Source organism: Oncorhynchus mykiss, chromosome 6 (assembly GCF_013265735.2).
Source record: "Oncorhynchus mykiss isolate Arlee chromosome 6, USDA_OmykA_1.1, whole genome shotgun sequence".
NCBI lineage: Eukaryota > Metazoa > Chordata > Actinopteri > Salmoniformes > Salmonidae > Oncorhynchus > Oncorhynchus mykiss.
Window position 1 is genome coordinate 21,058,714 of NC_048570.1, and position 26,585 is coordinate 21,085,298.

At 42.5% G+C, this 26,585-nt stretch overlaps 1 protein-coding gene across 3 annotated transcripts in view; it reads left to right on the top strand.

Moving 5' to 3' along the window:
- Positions 1-3,724: 3,724 nt before the first annotated feature.
- Positions 3,725-26,585, top strand: part of LOC110525457 (spermatid perinuclear RNA-binding protein) — a 36,131-nt gene continuing 13,270 nt past the window's right edge. Inside the window, exons 1-10 of one of the 3 annotated variants that reach the window (XM_021605584.2) lie at positions 3,883-4,010; positions 4,213-4,248; positions 9,024-9,182; positions 15,520-15,758; positions 15,980-16,145; positions 16,749-16,893; positions 20,355-20,440; positions 23,209-23,304; positions 23,437-23,548; positions 23,715-23,812. In XM_021605584.2, coding sequence (XP_021461259.2) covers positions 9,180-9,182; positions 15,520-15,758; positions 15,980-16,145; positions 16,749-16,893; positions 20,355-20,440; positions 23,209-23,304; positions 23,437-23,548; positions 23,715-23,812 — 945 coding nt within the window. In that variant the 5' untranslated portion in view covers positions 3,883-4,010; positions 4,213-4,248; positions 9,024-9,179. Of the gene's footprint in view, positions 4,011-4,212; positions 4,249-9,023; positions 9,183-15,519; positions 15,759-15,979; positions 16,146-16,748; positions 16,894-20,354; positions 20,441-23,208; positions 23,305-23,436; positions 23,549-23,714; positions 23,813-26,585 lie in introns of all 3 variants that reach the window. The other 2 variants (XM_021605582.2, XM_036979592.1) reach the window with 2 other exon arrangements.

Here is a 26,585-nt window from a genome sequence, read left to right on the forward strand (position 1 = left end):
AGAAAGGGTTCTACATGAAACCCAAAAGGGTTCTTCAAAGGGTTATCCCATGGGGACAGCCGAATAACCTTTTTAGGTTCTAGATAGCACCTTTTTTCTTAGTGTGGGCATCTATACTGATGCATGAGTGGCAACTGAACTGCAGTCTACTGAGACTGAGGCATTGGCATAGCAATCAAGTACATGGTTATTTTTATACAGTGCTCTCCTGCCATGCTTCAATTATGTATGTGTTCAGTATCGATGATACTTCAATGATGCATGAGTTCAGTACAGGTTTTTATTGAATGGATCAGGGATCTCTCATAGTCTTCACTCCTCATTCATACATTTTTCAATGGCTAGTGCGTTAGGTCAGTGCATGGTGTTTGTAGCATCAGGGTTGTGAGTTCAAAGCTCTCATTGGCCACTTATGCTGAATATATGTATCACTGTCAGTGTTGACAGTACTGTAATTTGCTTTGGATAAAAGTGTCCATAATTATATTATTATCATACTATTGTCAGCTGAACAGCAGTGAGGTGTGTTAGCCATCCATCCTCTTTCTCTCCATATAGCTGCAGTCATTTCCTCTTGACCTTGAATGCCCATGAATCAGCAGAGTAGTTGTGAACATGCAGCAGCCCATCAATTATTTATACCCAGATCTAATTCAGGACTTCATGTGGTTTTCCTTTGCTTTGGGGCCAGGATCCATCTCTCTTGGGGTTGAGTAAAGTAAAAAGAAACAAATCTGTATGACTGCTCCAGCTTGCTTCAGAGTAAACATGGAGGAAAAAGGGATTTTTTTGGAGGAATGTATTTTATTAGATTTGTTTTTTAAAAATCTCCAATTCACATAAAAATCTGTTTTAAATACTCAAGTTAATTCGAAACACTGAGATGACCTCAATTTACTGGGAACCGCGATATCATTCACATCCCCTCCCTTCCACATCAACATGCTTCCTCCTTCTGTATCACATATTACAGCTCTTAATGTTACATGTAATGTGCTCACTGGCCTGGTAGCACCCCCCCCCCCCCCCTCTCCCAATGCAGTTGATGCCCTGTCACCACTCCAGTAGCAATCCCCTGTTGATTTAGCAGACTGCTCTGCTTTGTTCCCTCTCTCTGTCCTGATCCCCTGATAGGAATTCACAGCAGAGGTAAAGGCCAAGCTGCTGTGTAGGTATCTGGGAAGAAAAGACCAGGAGAAATTCTACAGTGGGTTGGATTGAAAAATAAATCAATAGGGTGACAGTGAAGGTGACACTGATAAAGAGAGAATGAGCGAAATGTTTGTGTCAGAGAGAAAAAACAGAATGGGGGTAGAGAGAGGGAGAGGAAGAGAGCGAGGCAGCAAGAAAGAGAGGCAGCGAGAGAGAGAGGAAGAGAGAGAGAGAGAGAGAGAGAGGGGGAGAGAGATGGGGGGAGAGAGGCAGAGGGAGGAATAAAGCTAGGCTAATCTCTAACATCTGGATGGGCTGTTCAGTGTTGTTGTTATTAGTTGTGTCACAGAGTTTCTAAACCCAGAGGCGCAACATAGCGAGACATCCGGGATCGCTTGCGAAGCAGACCAAATAGCAGGCCGGGGTTTGGGGTTTGAGAAGTCAATGAGAGAAGTGACGTCTAGTTCAACGTCTAGTTTTGATTTACATTTGGTTGAGTTGTCAACTAATGTGAATTCAATGTTAAATCAACAAAAGGTTTATGGATGACGTTTTTAAAATCCAATCAGTTTTCCACGTAGATTCAATGAAATGGAAACGTTGATGTTGATTCATCCAGTTTTTGCAGTGATTTTTCTCAAAATCTAAAAGCACAACCAAGATTCAAACCAATGTCTTAAGTATAGAGTAAACGTAACTTGATGCTGGATAATGAACAATGCCGAAATAGCCAAAACAAACTTCCAGAAGTAATCAAGGCACTCTCATGTACTGAATATTCTTCTTTCTTCAGTTTTAAAGCTAATTTTCTTGCAATTCTATACATTTTGCAATGTGTCTAATGTGTATTCATGTGATATGGGCTAAAAAACCTACCTAAAAAATGCTAGCTGACGAGCTAGTTGATCTGGACATTTCTGACAAGTTATGAATAGCTTTCTAAGGTGTGGAACGACTGACATGAAAAGACGAAAACTGATGATGCACTACCCAATTTCGAAATTGCACTTTGTGCATTCTACTCTTACAACTTTCAAGAGTAAGTTGAAAGCCGTTATGAGTTCACCCCTGCCGACCCGAACACCCCCTAGCCCCTAGTGCAGGCGACTGCCGACTGAATGTTCTACAAATCACCTTGCACCATAAATAACTCCTCAATAATATTTGTAAATCAGTCAATTTACCCATGATACATCACCCTTTTGATGATCTCGAACACGGCCAATGACATCACATGATTAGTTGGACTAGACACACAGTCTAGCCTGTTTATACCTGAGTTTTAATTTATCTTTTGATATAGGAATATGTCATGTAAATTAACTACAGACAATAATTTTAAGCTACGATAAAGCCAGACAGTATCAGCCAGGTGTGTCTGCAGAAACACTCGGTGCTGGTGTGTGAACTCACACACTACAGGATAAGATGAAACACATTGCACTTCTATATACTTTCTTTTTCACCTCATTTTGTAAGTGTTGAAAATGGCTGTTCCTTGTCTACTATCCTACAGAACACCCAGATGGTCGTATACGGTTCCTATAATTGCAGTGTTTAGCATTGAAAGATTCAATCATAGGAGTTATTATTTTTCGGACATCGTTGTATCCACGCCACATTCCATAACCTGTAGATATGAAGGTCTGATGTGACTTGATTAATACCAGAGACACAACTACCTGGGTATCTAAGCACTGCAGTGTGTCCTGTCTATACGCATTGTCAAACCCCTGCATGTTTGCTGATCTTGCTCTGCAGTGCAATGGCTGTCTCACCTTGAGGTACACCTGCTGTGCTGTCTGACGCAGGTTGAGAACACTCCCTCCAGCCGAGCCTTCTGCTGATGGAGCTGAACCACAAGCAATCTCACAGCCTGAAACGAGACCGTTCTATAGCACAGTACAGTACTATCATATGAAACAAGATACTATTATAATATGACAATTGAAAACCATAACGTCTAGCACAGTGAATCAAACAGTCATGGGCATTCAGTGTATGAATGATCCGACACTGGAGATCAAGCAAAGAGCAAACTATTGATCTTGATGATATTGCAGGCTAAGAGTCAACATCACCAATGCCTGTGTGTGTGTGTGTGTGTGTGTCTGTGTGTTTGGAGGTGATGCACACAGGGCTTAAATTATCAGCTGTCAGAGTGAGGCCAATAACTCATTCTCATAATCAGAGTGTATGTGAAAGGAGTGTGCAAGAGACTCTCAGCTGAAACTATTTACTAATGGATGTTATTTAACAAACTGCATAATTATGCATGTAACATGTCTATTATATCCACCCCTGACATTTTCCTACCATTGAGGTTTGACATTATGTCCTGGTCTTATTGTGCAGGGGTGGATGTAATTATTGTGCTGATTGACTTTGTTTTTAAGTAACACTGGTTAATTCCATACCGTTTCTATAGGCCTAGCCAATGTTTTATTGGCTTGTTCGAGGTTGTGAATAATTCCCACTGTGAAATGTTGGGACAAAAAGCAAGCACCCACTACTTATTTTCAGTCATATTCATTCTCACGCAATCATATAGGCCTAGTCCAATTCTCCAAGGCATAATTTGCTTACCAAATGCAGTCATATGTCTTGCGTTTTAGCGCTGAACAACCATAACGCGCGTGCGCAACTATTCCGCTCTTCGTTGCTGCCACGGTCAGTGAATGCGCCTGACACCGTTGTGACCAAGAAACAAGCGTGTGCTGTCGGGTGCTGAATCCACGCTGTCCCAAACCGAGATGAAAACGGAGTTGGTTGCGCAAACACGAAGTCCTACCAGTAAAAAGCTACCATTGAAATATTTGGGATGTGTTGCCTTGGTTTGGTTCAAGAACTGTAACTATGTAAGTATTTACTCAATGCCAAATTTTGCTTGAAATAGCGCAGGCAAGGATGCATATCCTGCTGCACTGTTGGTCAGCGGTGCTGCTAGCAACTTAACAAGGCAGCATGCAAATTCTGAACGTTCTCTGAACATGATAGGTGGCTACTCGTTATTTCCCCCTTTATATGACATGCACTCTTCTGGATGTTTTTATTTTCCAGTGACTTTCAGTGATCTAATCATTGATGTCTGTCAAGGTAGGAAGGCATGCCATTTGGCTAGCTAGTTAACGTAATTTCACAATTCAAAAGGATTGTCAGAAACCAATTGAAAAGAGGACGAAATTAACTTATGTTGGTTCGAGTTTTTGTATATTCATATTTTCACTTGCGGTTGTTTGATGTATAAGTACACCTGTCATATCATGCAACTTATCTCAATTTACTCCTAAAAGTTGTAATAGTAGAATGCACGAGGTACACTTTCTTCTTGTCATTGCAGACCTTAGAGAGCTATTTATAACTTGTCAGAAATGTACAGATCAACTTGCCCATGTGTGCAAAATGTTGCTCTGTTTTTTTTTTGTCCATAGATGTTGCTGTAATGTTTGTCCCTCAAATAACACATGAACACACATAAGACATGGCAAAACGGCAACATGTTATCTGCACCCCATGACAAAATGTGTAGAATTGCATGAAATGAGCTTTAAACCTGCAAAATGTTCTCTCCGCCAACAAGATGAGTGAACAGTTTTTGTCATGAACAGTGCTTGTGCCCATTGAAATAGAAGTGGTGTGTGTGTGCAAAAGGGAGGGAGGGAGGGGGGATGCGGAATGCGGAATGTTCCCCAATGCTGGAAGGGGGCCCTGAGTGAGAAAGTTTGGGAACCCCTGCTGTACAAGACTGTAGACTTGGGTGATATGGATGAATTTTTAATTTAATTTTTAAATGACACTTTTAAACCACTGCTACTACAAGTTTGATTGTAGCCATTAACAATCACCATTATTAGTAAACCTAAGGAACGATATCAGCAAAATGCCTGCGATAAGTGTTCGTTATGGTCGGTGTCGATAATGTTTATTTTATCGTCCCAGCTTTACTGCAGAGTAAGCAGCAGAGTGCACAGACTAGCAGGTACTGGTCCTTGCCTATAGAATGGAAACGGTAACCTGAGCCTAATTTCCTCAGGCTCCCTGGCCCAGTCAAGCTAAACTAAACGGGCATAGAGTGCACGGCTTGTAAATGAGAAGTGTGTGAGTGACATTTAGTTTTGCAATTAGTGTTATGCGTCTTGTTTATACAGAGTACACCACTGTTTTCTCAACCACACGTCTAACAGTGAGGCTACTGTCAACAGTACCGTGGTGGTGATGCAGTTTTTGCTTGCCAGTCTTTTTGGGTGTTACTTTTTCAGTAATAGGAGAAGCCATACTATAACCAGCAGATATGTCATTGAAGAGCAGGATAGAAAGGTTGAAAGGAAGAGTCCAGTAATGGACACCTCGGACTCGTAATATGACCACTTTGAAATTGATTAATTGCATTCCATTGATCAATGGTACATCTACAATGACCACTAAACCATCTCAATGATCCTGTTTTATCTTCAATCCTTTTCGTAATACATGATGGGTTGTCTGTTTGTGGGTGTGCATAGTTATACATTTTGAAAGCACCCAAATTCCCTGCTATCAACATATTCCAGTGTTCCATGCCCAAGGCTCCGCAGCTCAGAAGGGGATGTTTTGGAATTCAGTCGCTTCATAGCCCAACTGTTAAACTGAAACCATATCTGCCTCAACTAAGTGTTGGCAGTCATCAAGGCCTAATGGATGGAATGTTCTCTCTCTGACTTGATGGGTAAGATGTCTTAAGATATTATTGCTGAATTGCTGTTTTTTTTAAATCTCCTCTTACACACGTATGCGCACACACAATCTTTGAAGATTATTGTTGGCTTATTGCTGGGTGGCTGAATCCCAGACATCAAAGACAGTATCCCATAATGACTAATAAAATGCTGATCACCAGAGGTGTGCTCTTATAGACATGCCCCCCCCCCCCCCCTTTCTACTCTCCACACACAGGGAGCAGGATGCCTGAAACAAGTGTATATGGTGTGGAATAGCGAAGTCTTACTTAGAACACTCATTTGGCCTTGTCTGAAATATGTGCTTTACCCAACGAGACGGCAGAATTGAATGACCTCGGGGCTTCTTTCTTCCTCAACTATTTAATGTGCTATGAAAAATGAAAACAGTTTGAGCGTGTGTGGGCAGATTATTCTCTACTGCACCTGTAAGAGGTTTGCAATGCATTATCATGCTCAGGTTGTAGCTACACTACTAGCCAGTAGCCACATAGTTGACCAAATTCCCAAATTAAGTTCCATATAAAGGCTAGAACTCGATTTGCCTCTTGTTACTGTCACAATGGTAGGCCTGGTTTGGAGCAGGTGTGTGAATAAATAGGCCTACCTGAGGTGATGTCAAACCTCAGATAAACACCAGCTAGTTACTCCTCGACAGACTCTTTCCTTTGTTATCCTCACATGTCTTCTTCAGCACTTTAATGTACTGCTCATGAAGTCTGCCTCTAACTGTTTTCAGCATCACTGATAGAGGCTTTTTTACTGACTGTTTTACTGGCACTGAAATATTCATGCCAGAGTTTTTGAACAGGCACAACGTTCTCCTCTTTCACTGTGTTTTGAACAAGCACCAAGAGGCTCTCCTCTTTCTGACACATTTAGCTCTCCCTTCAGCTCTCCCATGGAGGACTTTCTAGGTCCCTTGGGGTAGTCACTGACTTGCTGGTTGCTGCAGGCTAGTCAGTTGAAGGTTTGGTGGTGACAGTGGTTGAGTCTTTTACCTCGACACCAGTTAAGTGGTAAAGCTATGTGAGCAGTGGTTTAAACTTTAGACACGCACACGTAATCCAGAGTTGTTGTAAAGATATCCCCCCCAAGGTTGGCCTGCTGCTTGTCCAATGGACTTGGTGAATAATAGTCTCACGGATGGTGAATCTGAAGCTCTGAATCTGAAGCTCTGAATTGGCTTCTATCTCGAGGTCTACAAGCCTATATGTAAGCTGTCCTGATTGTGTCCACTTGATCTGCATGAAAGTTGTGTTTTGGGCACAGATTCATCTATGGTAGTCTTGTCCATTTTGGCCTACTTGCACCGTTTGCTGCCTGTTTGCTCTCTGTCCTCCCCAGTACCGCCAATGTGGCTCTGTCTGATGAGGTGTAGTGGATGGGACTGTGATTGCTGCTGTTCAGTGCTCACTCATGCATGGGAACATGATGTTTCCATTACCTGGGAAATAGACAATGATAGCTCTCAGGTCAGGACAGGGGTACTCTGCTGCAGCTCCTATAGACTCATAGACCCAAACCCAACCTGTGTGAATAGGAAATCAGCTAGGCCTGAAACGAGGACACGAGCGCGCGCACACGAACATGCATACACACGCCCTTTCTGAGCTGCTTTTAGGAACAGACTTTGATAAGAGCATTGTACGTGTGCTGTAGGCATACAGCACATCGCACTGTTTTCTCATAGATCCATTAATGTATTAACGAAGGCATAATCCTAAATATAAAATGTGTTTTCCTTTTAAGCCGGACATTTCATAACAGATGCAGTTGTTTGTGCAGTCCCCATCAGGGATGTGTTGCCCAGTCTGACACAGCGGGACTCTATAAATACGCTTTTGAGAACAGATGAAACAGTTGAGGGAACCACAACATCTTCTAGGCCAGTTGTTTCATTCAAATGAACATGCAAGTTAAGTTACATTACTATAAGAATAGACAAAACTGTCCTCATGTAGCCTGTAAGTGAGTGGACTGGAGAGTCCTTGGGCAGATGGTTTGGCCTTTTGAGAAGGAGACCTCCTGTGTCACTATCAAGACACTTTAGACTACTTTATCAATCCCGTTGAATAAGAGCAGTTGTTAGCGAACCAAAATGGAGAGCTCTATGCCTTGCCCGCTGCTCAAATTGTGTACCACTTAGCCTAATCTGTTTTTTTTTTTAAAGCAGCCAGCTGTGCCTCTGTTACATAAGGGCCAATTTCGCAGACAGATTAAAGCTTCCCCCCTGGACTAAATTGCACTAAGTTACTTTAAAATGGTTGGTTTCAGGAACATGGATTAGGACTTTGTGTACTCTTAAGTCCCGGAATTTGACTCGTCCGCTAGTGCATATTTGACACTTAAATATATATATTTTTTGTCCAGTTATTTATGATCTGACTCCAGGACTGTGGGATCCAAGGTTAGTTATGGAATTGGCGTAAGTCATAACTTTGAAATCATGTTAACAATGTGATTTACTAAGTGAGAAGTTGACATTGTCATACATCAAATGTTGAGCGACGCACCATTTGAAGTGGATAGGCTAAATAGGCCTTATTCAGTGAGCGCTCATCTGTCCTGGCCAGTAACATGGTGCAGACAGAATGTCATTTGGAAGAAGTCCTCTGCCAACATAAAATCCCAGCTCATAAAGTCTACTGCAGTGAAAATGACCTAAATAAACACAACCCCAAAATAAACCTCCCTGGGTTCACATAACCTTCCCCGAATAGAGGACAGGAAGGGGAAGTGCAGACAAACCACTTCTCTAAAAGTTGGAAATGAGGCTACCTGAGCAGTGCCATCCTGGGTTTTAGATTTCAAGATCCTACACCGTTTGCTACCCTGGATCGGAGTACCCCTCTGACGATTTGTAAAACGCAAACACATTCTAACTGTTCTGATTGGTCCCAGAAACCGATGGATTGTGCCAGAGACAGAACACACGTGGGTAAAGAGCCGTTTTGAAAATTCGGCATTGGGTAGAGATTATCTAATCGCTAACTACTTTTTTTTTGTACAATACTCCTCATTTTGACATCACAACAACTAACTTCAGTGATTGCAGTCTCAGACTGAAGTATGTAGCAAACAACACAGCAGTGGAAGAATTCCATTTGTCGTCAGGCAATACAGTGTGCTAATGCCTATCATTGTATCCCACAGCTTTTTCCACAGCTGTGCTGATTTACCTGTATCTCGAGCTAGCTGAAGGGTCAGAGTTGACTGCATGAGGAGGCAGAGTTAAGGGAACCTGGTCCTGACCTGGACCCCAACCAGTCACACTTCTAGACCAGAGGTCTGTGGTCCTCTCCTCTAGAGATGGTGAGTGTTCTGTGTGTGTCTGAGGAGGCTGGTGGGAGGAGCTATAGGTGGACAACTCATAATGGCTGGAATGGATTCAATGGAATGGTACCAAACACATGGAAACAACGTGTTTGACTCCGTTCCATTGAATCCATTCCAGCCATTACAATGTGTCCGTCCTCCTATAGCTCCTCCCATCAGCCTCTGGTGTGCCTGTCTGAGTGCGAGGATGTCTGTCTGAGGTGGCTATCTTTGTCTGTGGCTATAATGTATTTTGGGTGTGACGGTCTGTGTGTATGTTTCTGTATGTCAGTTCTTACATAAAGACAGGTTGTTTGAGAGGAGAGAGAAAGAGTCAGAGGTGATGTGTAATGTATTTGTTTTGGTTGTTGATGTGCACCCCTCTCTCTGATGTAGAGGTGTGATTTTCCCTGCAGTGTTAATTTCACTTTAATGAAATTTAACGAGGCGATAATTCCACGTGAGACTAATGGACATTCAAGTAGACATGAAACTCTCATCTGTTTTGTCCAATCATGCATCCCTGTGCAGAATATATCATGCAATCCTCTCATTGACTGATAACATCTTTCTGTTTCACAGGATTTTTGCGTTGATCTGGCTCTCCCACACGCACACAGCTCCCGGACACTTCGGTCTCGGTCTCTTTTGAACTGATTCTTTTGAATTGCCTGCACAGTCAGGACAGTTCAATTGTAACAAACTAACCTCAATTAGAAACGATCATTTATTGGAATGTCTTTGCTTTCATATATGCCACTTTTGCTCTGATCACATCGAAGCTCTATTTTGCCATGTGCGCTGTCATTTATCTGCGTGTTGCCTTTTCTGATTGGAAAAACAAATGTTTTTCGCTGAAATATTAGGAGTACAGTAATACTTCTGGCTTTGGAAGGCTCATATTCTCCCCTTTAAAAGGAAATCAATGTTATTTACACCCCTCCGACAGTTATTATGTAGAGAAAATCAGAGCTAAATCCTATAGCCTGTGGTTAATTTTGGCTGGCATTGGTTACAATGTTGTCAGTTAAGGAATATGAGGCAATAATAGGCTGAGTGTGCACATGATGCAAGTAAGAGGTAAATCTAAATTGTTTAATGGGGAAAAAAATGCACTGACTAAAACTAGATGGTAAATAACTAAAACAAAGAATGAAATTACTGAAGTGACTAAGACCAAAGTATATTTTAAGACTTAAACTAAGAATAAAACTGAATCTAAAATAGCTGCTAAAAGTAGCCCTTTACACCTTTGAAAATTGGAGATTTGGGTACTGATAAGCACCTCAATAGTAACGCATTAGCTGTACCGGAATATTATATAAATGACGTCAGCGCTCAGGCTGTGCTCTTCACAGCTCTGTATGGGTTTTGACTGACAGCCGTTCTGAAATTGAGCACCACACACGATAAGAAGTTGCCCCCATCTCTCCCGCTAATTCGGCAACTTTTGCAAAACAAATTGTCTGAGTGATCAAAATGCTGTAAATTTAAGAGGACTTGATATATTTTGAAAGATGATACGTTGAGGATTATAATAAATACCTGCTTTGATGTCATACAGGGCCTTCAGAAAGTTTTCATATCCCTTGACCTATTCCACATTTTGTTACAGCCTGAATTCAAAATCAATTATATTTATTTTTCTTCTTATCAATCTACATTCAATACCCCATAACAACAAAGTGGGGAAAAAAAATGTGGGACATTTTGGCAAATGTATTAAATGAAATACAGAAATATCTCATTTACATAAGTATTCACACCCCTGAGTCACTACATGTTAGAATCAATCTTTCTAAGTAAGTCCTTTTAAGAGCTTTCCACATCTGCATTGTGCAACATTTGCCCATTTTATTATTTTCAAAATTCTTCAATCTCTCTCATTTGGTTGTTGATCATTGCTAGATAACCATGCTCCATCCCCAGTCCTTTATGATTACAAGCAAACCCATAACATGACAGTCACCACTATGGTTGAAAATATGAGGAGTGGTACTTAGTAATGTGTTGTATTGGAATTACTCCAAACATGACACCTTTGTATTCAGGACAAAAAAGTGAATTTGCTTTGCCACACGTTTTGCATTATTACTTTAGTTCCTTGATGCATGTTTTGAAATATATATTTTTTTATTCTGTCTGCGTTTCCTTTTCACTCTGTCAATTAGGTTAGCATTGTGGAGTAACTACAATGTTGATCCATTCTCAGTTTTTTCCTAACACAGCTATTTAAACTTGAACTGTTTTAAAGTCCCCATTGGCCTCATGGTGAAATAAATCTCTGATCGGTTTCCTTCCTCTCCGGCAACTCAGCAACTGAGTTAGGAAGGAAGCCTGTATCTTTGTAGTGACTGGATGTATTGATACATGATCCATAGTGTAATGAATTACTTCACGCTCTGAGGTATTCAATGTCTGCTTGTCAATTTTTACCCATCTACCAATAGGTGCCCTTTGCGAGGCATTGGAAAACCTCACTGTTTTTTGTGGTTGAATCTGTGTTTGAAATTCAGTGGTTGACTGAGGGACCTTACAGATAGATAATTGTATGTGTGGGGTACAGAGATGATGTAGTAATTCAAAAATCATGCCAAATATTATTATTGCACACACAGTGAGTCCATTCAACTTATTATTTGACTTGTTAAGCACATTTTTTCTCCTGAACTTATTTAGGCTTGCCATAACAAACGGTTGAATACTTATTCACTCAAGACTTTTCAGCTTTCCATTTCTTATTAATTTGCTAAAATGTTGCAAAATATAATTCCTCTAACATTGTGTGGTATTGTGTGTGTGTGTGTGTGTGTGTAGGCCATTGATATAAAAAAGAAGCAATTTATTCCATGTTAAATTCAGGCTGTAACACAACAAAATGTGGAAAATGTCAAGGGGTGTGAATACTTTCTGAAGCAAGCCAGAGAGTCCAAATGTGCACTTCAGATTTCCATATAAAACTCATGTCATATACAGTGTCAACGTTTATGTTCACTATGTTTGATGTACAGTTATAAGATGACATGGCGCCACACCTTGGGTTGTTCTGAATACAATGTTTTGTCTATTGTGAAGAAAACTTGCCACAGAAAACACACACCTGAATGCACTTATGACTCCTTTCTATTTGCACCAGAATTACAATCTGTTAGTCAGAATTGCCTTGTTAAAGTCTAACACAGTAAGATTTTATAACTTCGCTGGTCAGAACAAGCTTTCAAATGATGCCCACCTGACCCAGATTGCGATTTATAATGGGCCATTTTTGGATTGCTTTAACAACAGTAATTGTGTAATTACGGCGATGTAGGGTTCTGTTCCAAACAAAACAACTAAAAGTATGCTTGCTCTAGTTCCTCAACGGCACAGCTAGGAGAGCTCAAAAAAAGTTGAAGACTCTTCTTTGAGTCATAAATGTGCATTGCAATTACATAGGAACTGTGCACACTTTAGAGAGGTGTGTGGCCACTTGGAGACACCAGTTAGTCTTCTTACTCAGTTTTTTTTTGTTGTCATATGTTACACCTACAGTACCCCACATTTTCCAGGAATATTCTCATCTTACTTAGGGATGTGCATCTTTCCCTTTCAAGACAATTCGATACATAGACTCTGATACGATAAAGAAACTATACGTTGTAGTTTGAAACAATTCGGGGGGTGGGGGGGGGGGCAGCAATATGTCATCTGTTTTTTGTCCCCCCACTTTGGTTCTGAATTTACTAGCACCCACTAATTAACTTGTAATTTTTGCAGATTAAGTGTTTGGGCTAGTAATGTATCCATTTTTATTGTTTACAAATTAGCTATGACATAGCCAATGAAAAATATATATACATACAGTGCATTTGGAAAGCATTTCCACATTTTGTTACGTTACAGCCTTATTCTACAATGGATAGTGTTTTAAAGTCTTCATAAATATACACACTGCCCCATAATGACAAAGCTAAAACAGGTTTTTAGAAAATGTTGCAAATGTTAAAAATATATATAAAAAAAAAAACGGATACCTTATTTACATAAGTATTCAGACACTTTGCTATGAGACTCGAAATTGAACTCAGGTGCATCATGTTTCCACTGATCATCCTTGATCTTTCAACAACTTGATTGGACTCCACCTGTGGTAAATTAAATTGATTGGACATGATTTGGAAAGGAGCACACACCTGTCTATATAAGGTGTCACAGTTGACAGTGCATGTCAGAGCAAAAACCAAGCCATGAGGTCGAAGGAATTGTCCGTAGAGCTCTGAGACAGGATTGTGTTGAGGCACAGATCTGGGGAAGGGTACCAAAAAATGTCTGCAGCATTGAAGGTCCCCAAAAACAGTAGCTTCTATCATTCTTAAATGGAAGAACTTTGGAAGCACCAAGACTCTTTCTAGAGCTGGCCGCCCTGCCAAACTGAGCAATTGGGAGATAAGGGCCTTAGTCAAGGGAGGTAACCAAGAACCCGATGGCCACTCTGACAGAGCTCCAGAGTTCCTCTGTGGTTGTCTTTCTGGAAGGTTCTCCCATCTCTGCAGCATTCCACAATCAGGCCTTTATGGTTTAATACATGGATCCTGGACTTCCTGATGGGCCGCCCCCAAGTGGTAAGGGCAGGTAACAACACGGGGGCCCCTCGGTGTGTGCTAAGTCCCCTTCTGTACACCCTGTTCACTCATGACTGCACGGCCAGGCACGACTCCAACACCATCATTAAGTTTGCTGATGACAACAGTGGTAGGCCTGATCACCGATAACGATGGGACAGCCTATAGGGAGGAGGTTAGAGACCTGACCTTGTGGTGCAAGGACAACAACCTCTCCCTCAACGTGATCAAGACAAAGGAGATGATTGTGGACTACAGGAAAAGGAGGACCGAGCACACCCCCATTCTCATCGACGGGGCTGGAGTGGAGCAGGTTGAGAGCTTCAAGTTCCTTGGTGTCCACAACACCAACAAACTATCATGGTCCAAATACACCAAGACATTTGTGAAGAGGGCATGACAAAGCCTATTTCCCCTCAGGAGACTGAAAAGATTTGGCATGGGTCCTGAGATACTCAATGTTTTAAAGCTGCACCATCGAGAGAATCCTGACGGGTTGCATCACTGCCTGGTATGGAAACTGCTCGGCCTCCGACCGCAAGGCACTGCAGAGGGTAGTGCGTACGGCCCATTACATCACCGGGGCCAAGCTTCCTACCATCCAGGACCTCTATACCAGGCGGTGTCTGAGGAAGGCCCTAAAAATTGCCAGCGACGCAGATGTACAAGATCAGGAACAGGCCACCTACCTCACATGGGTCAGGAAGCAGGGCACATTTGGACTAGGCTACAAATATTCCCTGGGGTGGTTCGGCATGAAAAATGATTTGTAGATCAATGACTGTCAACACAGCACAACATTGAAGGAGAGGAAGCATCAGTTGTCCCATAACACAGGGTATTTTCGGAAGGTAGAACGTAATAATAAAAATGTATGTGTGTATATATGTGTATGTGTGAATCGGCGATTCGTAACGTTTTAATCGATTTTCTGACCAATGCATGCTACATTTGGATCAGTTTGGGCTCCGCGGAATGTTGCAGTCAACTTTGAATCGGGGACCGATACGTGTTAAGTGAATTGTTACACCCCTAATGTTACTATGTATCCACCAGTATTTTGTTATCAACAAATGCGGCAAAGTACAGTAAAATGAACAGTAATATTTGAATTCAGTCTTGCCACATGAACTATTGTCCTCAAATTTGGTCTAATAATTGTCCCATAATCACCAAACTCTTCCCTTTCAATTGCTACCATGATTATGCATATGCTTTTCATATTTGTTCTGTAAGAATATAATTTAGACCTTTCTCTATAAGCCAACTCTCATGAGTGTAAAGCGTTAACACTGATGCAGACAGGCAGTGCAATGTATGTTTCCCATGCCACTAAAGCCCATTAACATTGAATAGAGAGGGGGAGAGGAATAGAGAGACTGACCTTGGACTCAGCTCCACATGGTGCTCTCTCTACTGTGTACAGTTAGGCTTGCAAATCGGCACACATTAGCTGATGCAGCTCATTTCTAGGCAAGCACGCTATCCCTACGAATATCTCGTAATGTTAATATTGTATTGAGCAACATTGGCTTTGTAAGTAGGACAAATGGAAATATGCTGCAGCACCTGTTGCTAGGAGGTGTTACTGTCAAGTATATGCAGTGTAAGATTGCTTGTCTGGCTCAGCAAACAAACACCTAACTGTAATTGGCAAAGTCATTTGGAGTTTTTCTTCAGACTTTTTTACAAAGGATCATGTTCTCAATTACTTTGTTCTTTCTTCCTCTCAGAGGTCCATCCGATTGTTTGCCAATGATGACCGCCACGTCATGGCAAAGCACGCCAACATCTACCCTTCGCCAGAGGAGCTGGAGGCTGTCCAGAAGCTGGTGTCCACCGTGGAATGTGCCCTCAAGCAGGTATCAGACTGGATGGACAACCTCAACGCCTCCCAAAGCAAGGTCCCGACCCCCACCACCAGCGACCCCAAGGATGTTGAAGACTCTACCGGCAGCCGCAGCACCACAAAGTGAGTCTTCTTCTCCCATGTTGCAAAAGCTTGAGACACTCTACATGGTAGGTTTTTACAAAGCACTTATACAGTTACTGCCACCTATGTTCTGGTGAAAATGTGTGGGCTACATCATTTTAATTTTGAGCGTCTGAAAGCAAAACATTTTTAGTAAAAATTAACACTAGTTTCTAAGGATGTCATGTGGCTGATTTACTGCTCTGCTCTATCCTCACCAGGCCCCAGAATGCTTCGATCCTGTGTGGGGTTATGCGTGTTGGTCTTGTGGCTAAAGGCCTCCTGGTTAAAGGAGACATGGACTTGGAGCTGGTCCTGATGTGCAGAGACAAACCCACCAAACTACTGCTGTACACTGTCGGCACCAACCTGCCAGTGCAACTACAGGTCTGTTTCCACTCAAGCATTTTACATGAGCAAACTAACTGTAACATTTTAAAACGGATGGGATGGCACATTATCCTAAAAAATTTACAATTTTCCAATGTGAGTTTCGAATACCAGTACTTTAGGTTGTGCAGTGCAGATCTGAGCCTACCACCATTGCTTTCTGTAATATAGTGCAGACCTAACAACATCCACAACTGCAGTCTCTAGTGCATTGCAGAGCTGACTACTGTACATGGTCTCCTCGTCAGCCAGTTAAATACCGCTCCAGCCTGCTGTGAAGGTTATCATCAAGGGACGATTCCATTAGCACCTTTCGGCTTCACAGCACAGGGGGTGGAGAGAGGTTGTCACAGAAGTAGAGCGATGATGCATTCTTCAAAGGAACTAGCAGGAACTAGACTAGATAATACACCTGAATCTTTCTCCCTTTGAACATAATCACTACAAAATAAGATGCCATGCATAGAAAATTGAATTGGAAGTTTCTTAGTATGTTGCCTGTAAAGTTGAAACTTTAGTAATATAATAGTGTGTGTGTGATGTTGGACGTACCACACCTGGCTTATGATCTGCCTCAACCCTGGTTGGTTGCCCTTTCAGACGCTGACAGAGGACAAGTATGAGGTGCGGCCGAGTGTGTCGGAGTCAGCCATCCAGGTGGTCAACACCAACAACCCCAAATTCACCCTGAAGATTACCCTGTCCTCTCTGGCCATGAGAGAAAAACACACTGCCACAGAAGAAGGTATTTACCCCTTCTGTTTGTCCTTGCCATGAGATGTTTTTTCTCTCTTATTTAACCTTTTAATAGAGTTTAAAAGTATATTATGTTGTCTCCAGCTGAAACAGTTTTATGTTTTAATTGTCTGATAAAATCATACATTCATACCTTGAATTCCTTAAAGATGTACACAGTACATCTCGCTACACAAGCATTTCGCTACACTCGCATTAACATCTGCTAACCATGTGTATGTGACAAATAAAATTTGATTTGATTTGAGTAAAACCTTAACCCTTATTTCCGTTGTGGTCTTCTCCTTAAATTAGCGAGGCAGAGTTGAGGGAGGGAGAGGAGGGGGAGCAAAGGAAAGAGGAGGGAGACTGCAGGAATGAGGGTAGTACAAAGCAGAGGTGAAATGGGGTGTGGAGATAAGGGAGGGTGATTGAGGAGCGTTTAAAGGGGACAGGAGGGGGTTGGAGGTGGTCAGGAGAAAGGGGAGGGACGGGAGGGACATGAATCTGGTAAGTGTCTCGATAGTAAGATCTGGAAGCGGATCTCCGTTGGGATACAGCCAAGTGTAAAAAGAGCCATCTCTGCTCAGGTTTCTCCTACAGCGTTCTGTCTCATCATTCTTGTCTAACAGAGAGTCAGGATGCTTATTTCCTTGCCCAACATCCAGTTAGTGGGAAACTGGAGAGTGAGAGGAGTGCTTATGCTGTGGTTTTTAAAAAGGGAATGAATGAAAGGTGAGTCAGACATGAAGAGCAGCCATTATGTAACACCTATTGTTGTGTCAACCCCACTGGGGGAGACTGAAAAAGGTTTTCAGCATTCTGTACAAAAGGTCGTTGCAGCATAAATATTGCATTGAGTTTTAAGTGTAATACTGGAGGAGATAAATTCTAGGAGAGAAAGATTTTGTCCTGAGCCTCCAAATAATCCAAACAGCACAAGCAAAGAAGTAACCAATACAATATGCCAGCACAAGTTCTCCGGCAACCTCTAGTTTTGGGGAATAACCCGAGCGGAACATTGACTGACTACTCTATCCATAGAATTTAAATTAGGATTAAATTTACACGGTTCCATCTGGCCTCACAACTAGTTGTGGTACTATACCGTAGCATCCTCAACCCTGAGGAAGGCACATTGCCCTGAAACAGTTCTCTCCATTGAATGTTTGGGAGTATATGTGTAAATGTCTGTATTTTACCACAGCACTCCAGCCCAGCGTGTGTGGATTATTAAACCTGGGAGCTCCGGGCTGGGAGCCCGCCTAGCAACGAGGCCCAGCGCAGGACGCCCGGGTACAAGGGGCTCCCCCTTAAACCACTCTGTCTAGCCCTAGACCCACTGGTTTACTGTATACCATGACATTTTGGTCCATGTCCATTTCAGAGCTGACCAAAGACAGACAAACTGGTATCCAACTGCCTTCTTGACTCCTGATATTCATTATATTTTGTCATTTGTGGAAGACTGGTGGTCTATGCCCATTGATAATTGAGGCCTCTCTAACGTTGCAGTTGATTTGCTCAGAATGACATCCCATAAATTCATGTTGTAAAGTCAGTGGTATTAATTTTCTTTGGTTTTTGGTCACTAATCAAAATCTAAGTTGATGACGTGTGGGAGAGCTCATTGGTGTTGTCTTATTGGAATGTGGTACTTATGGTTGATGGCTTCTTCATGACCTGCTGCTGGTGGAGAGCATAGGAAGGGCTCAGGAGGTTCCATTTGCCTGGTTTCTTGGACAATCTCATTTCCGCAGAAAATATCACAAAATCCCTGAGAAATCCTGAAAAGACTGAGATTTAGTGTGTATTCAGTGCCTCTATTGTCCTATTTATGTCCTTGCAGCCTCTGGGCCAAGATCCTTATCAGATGCCTGTAATTTATTTCCCAGATCTCCCCTGGCTCAGACCATGAAGGCCCTCAGTCTAATATTAGGTGGGACATGGAATGACCCTGTGTTGTGATACGGGTTGACCCTGGCCTGTGTCACTCATTGGCTTGTCTGTTAGTCCTCCACCTCTTCCAACCTGTTCAGCTTTCACAATGGACTCTATAGCAAAGATCTGCAAAACCACACACACAGTGCTCTTACAAACCCTTCCGTAAATACAGTATACTACCGCACATGGCTACCTGCCATGCATTTGAAATGGCCAGTGTGGCCACTAAATAGCTTCCTCTATTCTCCACAGCTCAATAAACCAAGCAAGGAATTAACAATTAAAACCTACAAATAAGTGTCTCTTACTGTCCAATTTCATTAGTCTTATTGATATAAATATTTGCAGGAAAATATGTCCCAACGGAGTCAATTATCCATCAAAAAATACAATTACTAATTCTAAAATAAGAGGTACGACCTAATATAATTACTGCCGAAAAGGCATTTGATTGTGAGGAGTGGGGGCTAAGTTGTTGTACCTTTTTGAAATAGCCAGTGTCATTTTGTGGTTCTAGCTGTAGGCCAATATACAGTAGATGTAATTGAATGTGAATTCCATTGCCAATTTGCCACGGTAATTATTTGGGGGGAGATGGAGAGGTTCTCTTACTAAGCTCGGAGTTCTTTAGTGTGGTGTGCAGTATGTTTGCTCGGCCCAGAGTAATCACCTCCTAGCTAGTTGCTCCCGAGAAAATGAGCTTTCTTTCCAGGGTGGCGTCCTCACTCTGATGTTTATGTTCTGCCGTTGCTTTTTATTTTCTCCCACGGCTCAGTTCCAGCCATGGCACGGCACGGTTGATCCCACAGGAAGCCAGTGTGGAAACTTTTTAATAAACATAAACATCTGATCAACCTGCAAGACAGAAAATACTAGCATGGCATCCTAATACATTACAAATTAATTGAATTATGACTAAATTCTATTTTTACAATTTCAATTCCAAGGCTTTCCAACTACTTCTCTAAACATCCTATGGTTACAGAACTAATCTCCAGACATGATCCCCTTATATTATTCTCATCTGAAAGTTTGTCGTGTGTCCTAAGATGTGGCCATGCTCTCATTTTCTTTGTCCTGCACTGAACCGACAACACACTATTCTGGTGGTGAAGCCATCTCAGTGCCACTGATCTGCATCCAGACTTGAGTGTCCATCCGGCAGAGCCACAGCAGAAGCATGCACTCACATGTACTTATGTTACAGCTCTGTAACACTTCTGTCAGCTTCTGTGCAGGAGGGGGAAAAAATCTAACATTCAAACTTCAAAATTTCCCCTCAACTCATTCTATCAGATCAGTGGGATGCTATTTATAGCCGGCCACCCTACTTGCCTGTGTGTCGGTCCTAAATGATAGCCTATTCCCTAAACGTGCCTGTGTGTCTGTGGATACATCCTAAATGGCAGCCTATTCCCTAAAGTGCTCTACTTTTGACCAGCGCCCACATGGGTGTCTGTGTGGCAGTCTTTCTGAAGGTCCCCTCGGCCAACACAATGTGTGTCCTCATCCTGTCCCTCTCTCCAGAGGAAGGCGTGGGGGAACTTGAGGTGCTGGACGAGCGGCGGTGCCAGGCCGCACTGGCAACACTCAGACACACCAAATGGTTCCAGGTGGGACATCTGTTCTGATTTCATGGTTTGATATTCAATTCATATCTCATTCAGATAGAACAGTTTGCTCCCTGGGAGATATCTAGGGAACATTAAATGGCTGAGGGGAGAGTGGGCTATGTTTAGAAAAGCTTTGTCAAGGGATTCTTTCTAACAAATATACACTGCTCAAAAAAATAAAGGGAACACTAAAATAACACATCCTAGATCTGAATGAATTAAATATTCTTATTAAATACTTTTTTCTTTACATAGTTGAATGTGCTGACAACAAAATCACACAAAAATTGTCAATAGAAATCAAATGTATCAACCCATGGAGGTCTGGATTTGGAGTGACACTCAAAATTAAAGTGGAAAACCACACTACAGGCTGATCCAACTTTGATGTAATGTCCTTAAAACAAGTCAAAATAAGGCTCAGTAGTGTGTGTGGCCTCCACGTGCCTGTATGACCTCCCTACAACGCCTGGGCATGCTCCTGATGAGGTGGTGGATCGTCTCCTGAGGGATCTCCTCCCAGACCTGGACTAAAGCATCCGCCAACTCCTGGACAGTCTGTGGCGTTGGTGGATGGAGCGAGACATGATGTCCCAGATGTGCTCAATTGGATTCAGGTCTGGGGAACGGGCGGGCCCGTCTATAGCATCAATGCCTTCCTCCTGCAGGAACTGCTGACACACGCCAGCCACATGAGGTCTAGCATTGTCTTGCATTAGGAGGAACCCAGGGCCAACCGCACCAGCATATGGTCTCACAAGGGGTCTGAGGATCTCATCTCGGTATCTAATGGCAGTCAGGCTACCTCTGGCGAGCACAGAGGGCTGTGCGGCCCCCCCTAAGAAATGCCACCCCACACCATGACTGACCCACCACCAAACCAGTCATGCTGGAGGATGTTGCAGACAGCAGAACGTTCTCCACAGCGTCTCCAGACTCTGTCACATCTGTCACATGTGCTCAGTGTGAACCTGCTTTCATCTGTGAAGAGCACAGGGCGCCAGTGGCGAATTTGGCATTTGCCAGAGAACACCAAGATTGGCAAACGTCCTGCACGGTGTTGGGCTGTAAAGCACATCCCCCACCTGTGGACGTCGGGCCCTCATACCACCCTCATGGAGTCTGTTTCTGACCGTTTGAGCAGACACATGCACATTTGTGGCCTGCTGGAGGTCATTTTGCAGGGCTCTGGCAGTGCTCCTCCTGCTCCTCCTGGCACAAAGGCAGAGGTAGCGGTCCTGCTGCTGGGTTGTTGCCATTCTACGGCCTCCTCCACGTCTCCTGATGTACTGGCCTGTCTCCTGGTAGCGCCTCCATGCTCTGGACACTACGCTGACAGACACAGCAAACCTTCTTTCCACAGCTCGCATCGATGTGCCATCCTGGATGAGCTGCACTACCTGAGCCACTTGTGTGGGTTGTAGACTCCGTCTCATGCTACCACTAGAGTGAAAGCACCGCCAGCATTCAAAAGTGACCAAAACATCAGCCAGGAAGCATAGGAACTGAGAAGTGGTCTGTGGTCCCCACCTGCAGAACCACTCCTTTATTGGGGGTGTCTTGCTAATTGCCTATAATTTCCACCTGTTGTCTATTCTATTTGCACAACAGCATGTGACATTTATTGTCAATCAGTGTTGCTTCCTAAGTGGACAGTTTGTAACTTGGAGTTACATTGTGTTGTTTAAGTGTTCCCTTTATTTTTTTGAGCAGTGTATATATTTACATATATTTCAGGATGTTTGTATCCCTGGAAATAATCAGAATGAATGTAAACATTATAGTTTGTAAAACATGCTTGTCCAAAAAAGTGGTCTCTTGACACCAGGTATGGGGAAAGTTTAAACCACCTACAAATTTCTGTGCTGAGTGAAATATTAATGTTACCTTTTTACAACCATGTCCATCTTTATTTCCCAAACACAATTCAACACAGTCACAATTGCATTTTTGTCGATTTCAATAATTGTAAGACTTTTAACACTTAACATAGGCCAGGCCCTGTTATTACCTCATATCCCAGTGATGTGGTATAAAAGGTTACGCCTCGGAAGAAAACACTTCGATTTGCCATTTGCTCAACTTACCCCAAGGCAAACATTTATACTATAGGGAAAGGAAAGTTGTCCAACTAAATGTATTCAACTGAAATGTGTCTTCCGCATTTGAACCCAACCCCTCTGAATCAGAGAGGCTGCCTTAATCGACATCCATTTCTTCAGCGCCCGGGGAACAGTGCTCAGGAGCAGAACCACAGATTTGTACCTTTTTTACCTTCGGCCCAACGCTCTAACCACTAGGCTACCTGCCGCCCTTGTATATTAGCCCACACAGCTACAAGAATGCACTTTTTATTGTAGCTTATAGCGATCAATCTACACTGAACAAGAATATAAATGCAATTTCGAAGATGCAAGCATCATGAAAACGCTAACACAATTTAATTTGACTTGGTGAAAATAATTATTGGGAATCTAACTTGCTTAACCTAACTTACTTTTTCCATGCATACTCTTCCTTCTCACTCCATGAAATGATGACCTCTTCTTAAATATTTGGTCAGATTACTAATTTTCTGTATGGTTTCCTACAAACAAGACTGGCTCAATTTACCCCTTTGGCTCAACTTACCCCACTCTCCCCTAATATCCATTGTATGACTGAAGGATGGAGTAATTATTTTGGTAGACTGTACATGTTGTTTTTAGCATCACTGGACTGAAGGTATATAGAGTTTGTTTACATTGTCTTGTCTGTCCCCCATATAGTCCAGAGTGACAGATCTGAAGTCGTGTGTCATCGTCATGCGTATTCTCAGAGACATGTGCAACAGACTAATTGTGTGGGAGCCTCTCAAAGGATGGGTAAGTGGTCCAGGGAGAGGTGTGTGTGTGTGTGTGTGTGTGTGTGTGTGACAGAGTACATCATGTCTCTTTGGTCCCCCCACCCCACCACAGCCCATGGAGCTGATCTGTTCTCTCACCCCCCCACCACAGCCCATGGAGCTGATCTGTGAGAAATCCATTGCCACCTGCAACCGGCCCCTGGGGCCCGGAGAGGCCCTGCGCAGGGTCATGGAGTGCATTGCCTCAGGGATCCTCCTCCCAGGTCAGCCACAGGGAATAGGTTTTATATCCAGGCCTTCCTGGGAAAGAGGTCTGCATTTAACTGGGACTTTCCGGTTAAATAAAAATATTACTTGCCTGTTCACTAGCCCAGTAAGCCCATACAATGTAAGAAGCTTTTTGAATGTTGATTTTGACTGCTGTTCCAGATGGGCCGGGAGTTCACGACCCCTGTGAGAGAGAGCCAACAGACACCTTGTCAGTGATCACTGGCCAACAGGCTGAGGCTATCACTCAAAACGCACAGGTGAGACACCCTAACAATACATCTACACTGTAAAGTCAGACAGTTGAAGTCGGAAGTTTACATACACTTAGGTTGGAGTCCTTAACTAATTTTTCAACCACCACAAATTTCTTGTTAAAAAATTGTTTTGGCAAGTCGGTTAGGACATCTACTTTGTGCATGACACAAGTAATATTTCCAACAGTTGTTTACAGACAGATTATTTCACTTATAATTAACTGTATTACAATTCCAGTGGGTCAGAAGTTTACATACACTAAGTTGACTGTGCCTTTAAACAGCTTGGAAAATTTCAGGAAATTATGTCATGGCTTTAGAAGCTTCTGATAGGCTAATTGACATCATTTCAGTCAATTGGAGGTTCTGCTGTGGATGTATTTCAAGGCCTACCTTCAAACTCAGTGCGTCTTTGCTTGACATGATGGGAAAATCAAAAGAAATCAGCCAAGAAATTGAAATACAGAAAAATTGTAGACATCCACAAGTCTGGTTCATCCTTGGGAGCAATTTCCAAATGCCTGAAGGTACCACGTTCATCTGTACAAACAATAGTACGCAAGTATAAACACCATGGGACCACTCCGCCGTCATACCGCTCAGGAAGGAGACGCGGTCTGTCTCCTAGAGATGAACGTACTTTGTTGCGAAAAGTTCAAATCAATCCCAGAACAACAGCGAAGGACCTTGTGAAGATACTGGAGGAAACAGGTAAAAAAGTATTTATATCCACATAAAAAAAAAGAGTCCTATATCGACATAACCTGAAAGGCCGCTCAGCAACGAAGAAACCACTGCTCCAAAACCGCAATAAAAAAGCCGGACTACGGTTTGCAACTGCACATGGAGACAAAGATTGTACATTTTGGAGAAATGTCCTCTGGTCTGATGAAACAAAAATATAACTGTTTGGCCATAATGACCATCGTTATGTTTGGAGGAAAAGGGGGGATGCTTTCAAGTCAAAAAACACCATCCCAACCATGAAGCACGGGGGTGGCAGCATCATGTTGTGGTGGTGCTTTCTGCAGGAGGGACTGGTGCACTTCACAAAATAGATGGCATCATGAGTGATGGAAAATTATGTGGATATATTGAAGCAACATCTCAAGACATCAGTCAGGAAGTTAAAGCTTGGTTGCAAATGGATCTTCCAAATGGACAATGACCCCAAGCATACTTCCAAAGTTGTCTCAAAACGGCTTAAGGACAACAAAGTCAAGGTATTGGAGTGGCCATCACAAAGCCCTGACCTCAATCCTATAGAAAATGTGTGGACAGAACTGAAAAAGCGTGTGCGAGCAAGGAGGCCTACAAACCTGATTCCAGCTCTGTCAGAAGGAATGGGCCAGAATTCACCCAACTTATTGTGGGAAGCTTGTGGAAGGTTACCCGGAACGTTTGACCCAAGTTAAACAATTTAAAGGCAATGCCACCAAGTACTAATTGAGTGTATATAAAATTCTGACCCACTGGGAATGTGATGAAAGAAATAAAAGCTGAAATAAATCATTCTCTACTATTATTTCTACTACATTTCACGTTCTTAAAATAAAGTGGTGATCCTAACTAACCAAGGACAGGGAATGTTTACTTGGATTAAATGTCAGGATTTGTGAAGAACTGAGTTTAAATGTATTTGGCTAATGTGTATGTTAACTTCCGACTTCAACTGTACATCAGGAAAGAAATGACACTGCTCTTCTCATTGTTACCTTCCCCCTAGCGTTGATTGGATGATGAGGTTAATTTAAAGCCGGCTACGGCCACTCCAGAGGCCCAGTCCAGGTCTATAGTTAGATCAGTGCTGCTGCAGTACTTCAGACTCAACCTCTACAGCCCCTTGGAGCTGAGGACACTGACGATTAGCCCACTAATGAGCGTGGGAAAGCACTCCCTGCACGCCAGCAGTGCTTTGTGCTGCTTACTACATGAAACACTTCTAGACTGCCCTGAGCAGAATGCAATGTGAATGTATAGGGAGGTGAGGATTTCTCGCTCTAGGCAGGAGGAAATCTGTTCGTCCTTGCACTATGCAGTAAGTCGAGGTTTTTGTGAGTGTGAATCTGCTCCCAATGTAAAGATTCTCTCCAATGCCCAAAAATCCCATAAGGACATTGACCTTAATAAAAATCCCCCCCTCTGTGTAAAGGTGAGACACCCACAGGCCTCACGACTCGCCTGAAGGTCCCTGGTACCAGTTCAAAATGTATGGAAGTACTGTGTATACAGTTGAAGTCGGAAGTTTACATACACCTTAGCTAAATACATTTAAACTCAGTTTTTCACAATTCCTGATATTTAATCCTTGTAAAAATTCCCTGTCCTAGGTCAGTTAGGATCAGCACTTTATTTTAAGAATGTGAAATGTCAGAATAATAGTAGAGAGAATGATTTTCAGCTTTTATTTATTTTATCACATTCCCAGTGTGTCAGAAGTTCACATACACTCAATTAGTATTTGGTAGAATTGCCTTTTTAAATAGTTTAACTTGGGTCAAATGTTTCAGGTGGCCTTCCACAAGCTTCCCACAATAAGTTGGGTAAATTTTGACCCATTCCTCCTGACAGAGCTGGTGTAACTGAGTCAGGTTTGTAAGACCTCCTTGCTCGCACACACTTTCAGTCCTGTCCACAAATGTTCTATAGGATTGAGGTCAGACCTTTGTGATGGCCACTCCAATAGCTTGACTTTGTTGTCCTTAAACCATTTTGAAACAACTTTGGAAGGATGCTTGGGGTCATTGTCCATTTGGAAGATCCATTTGCGACCAAG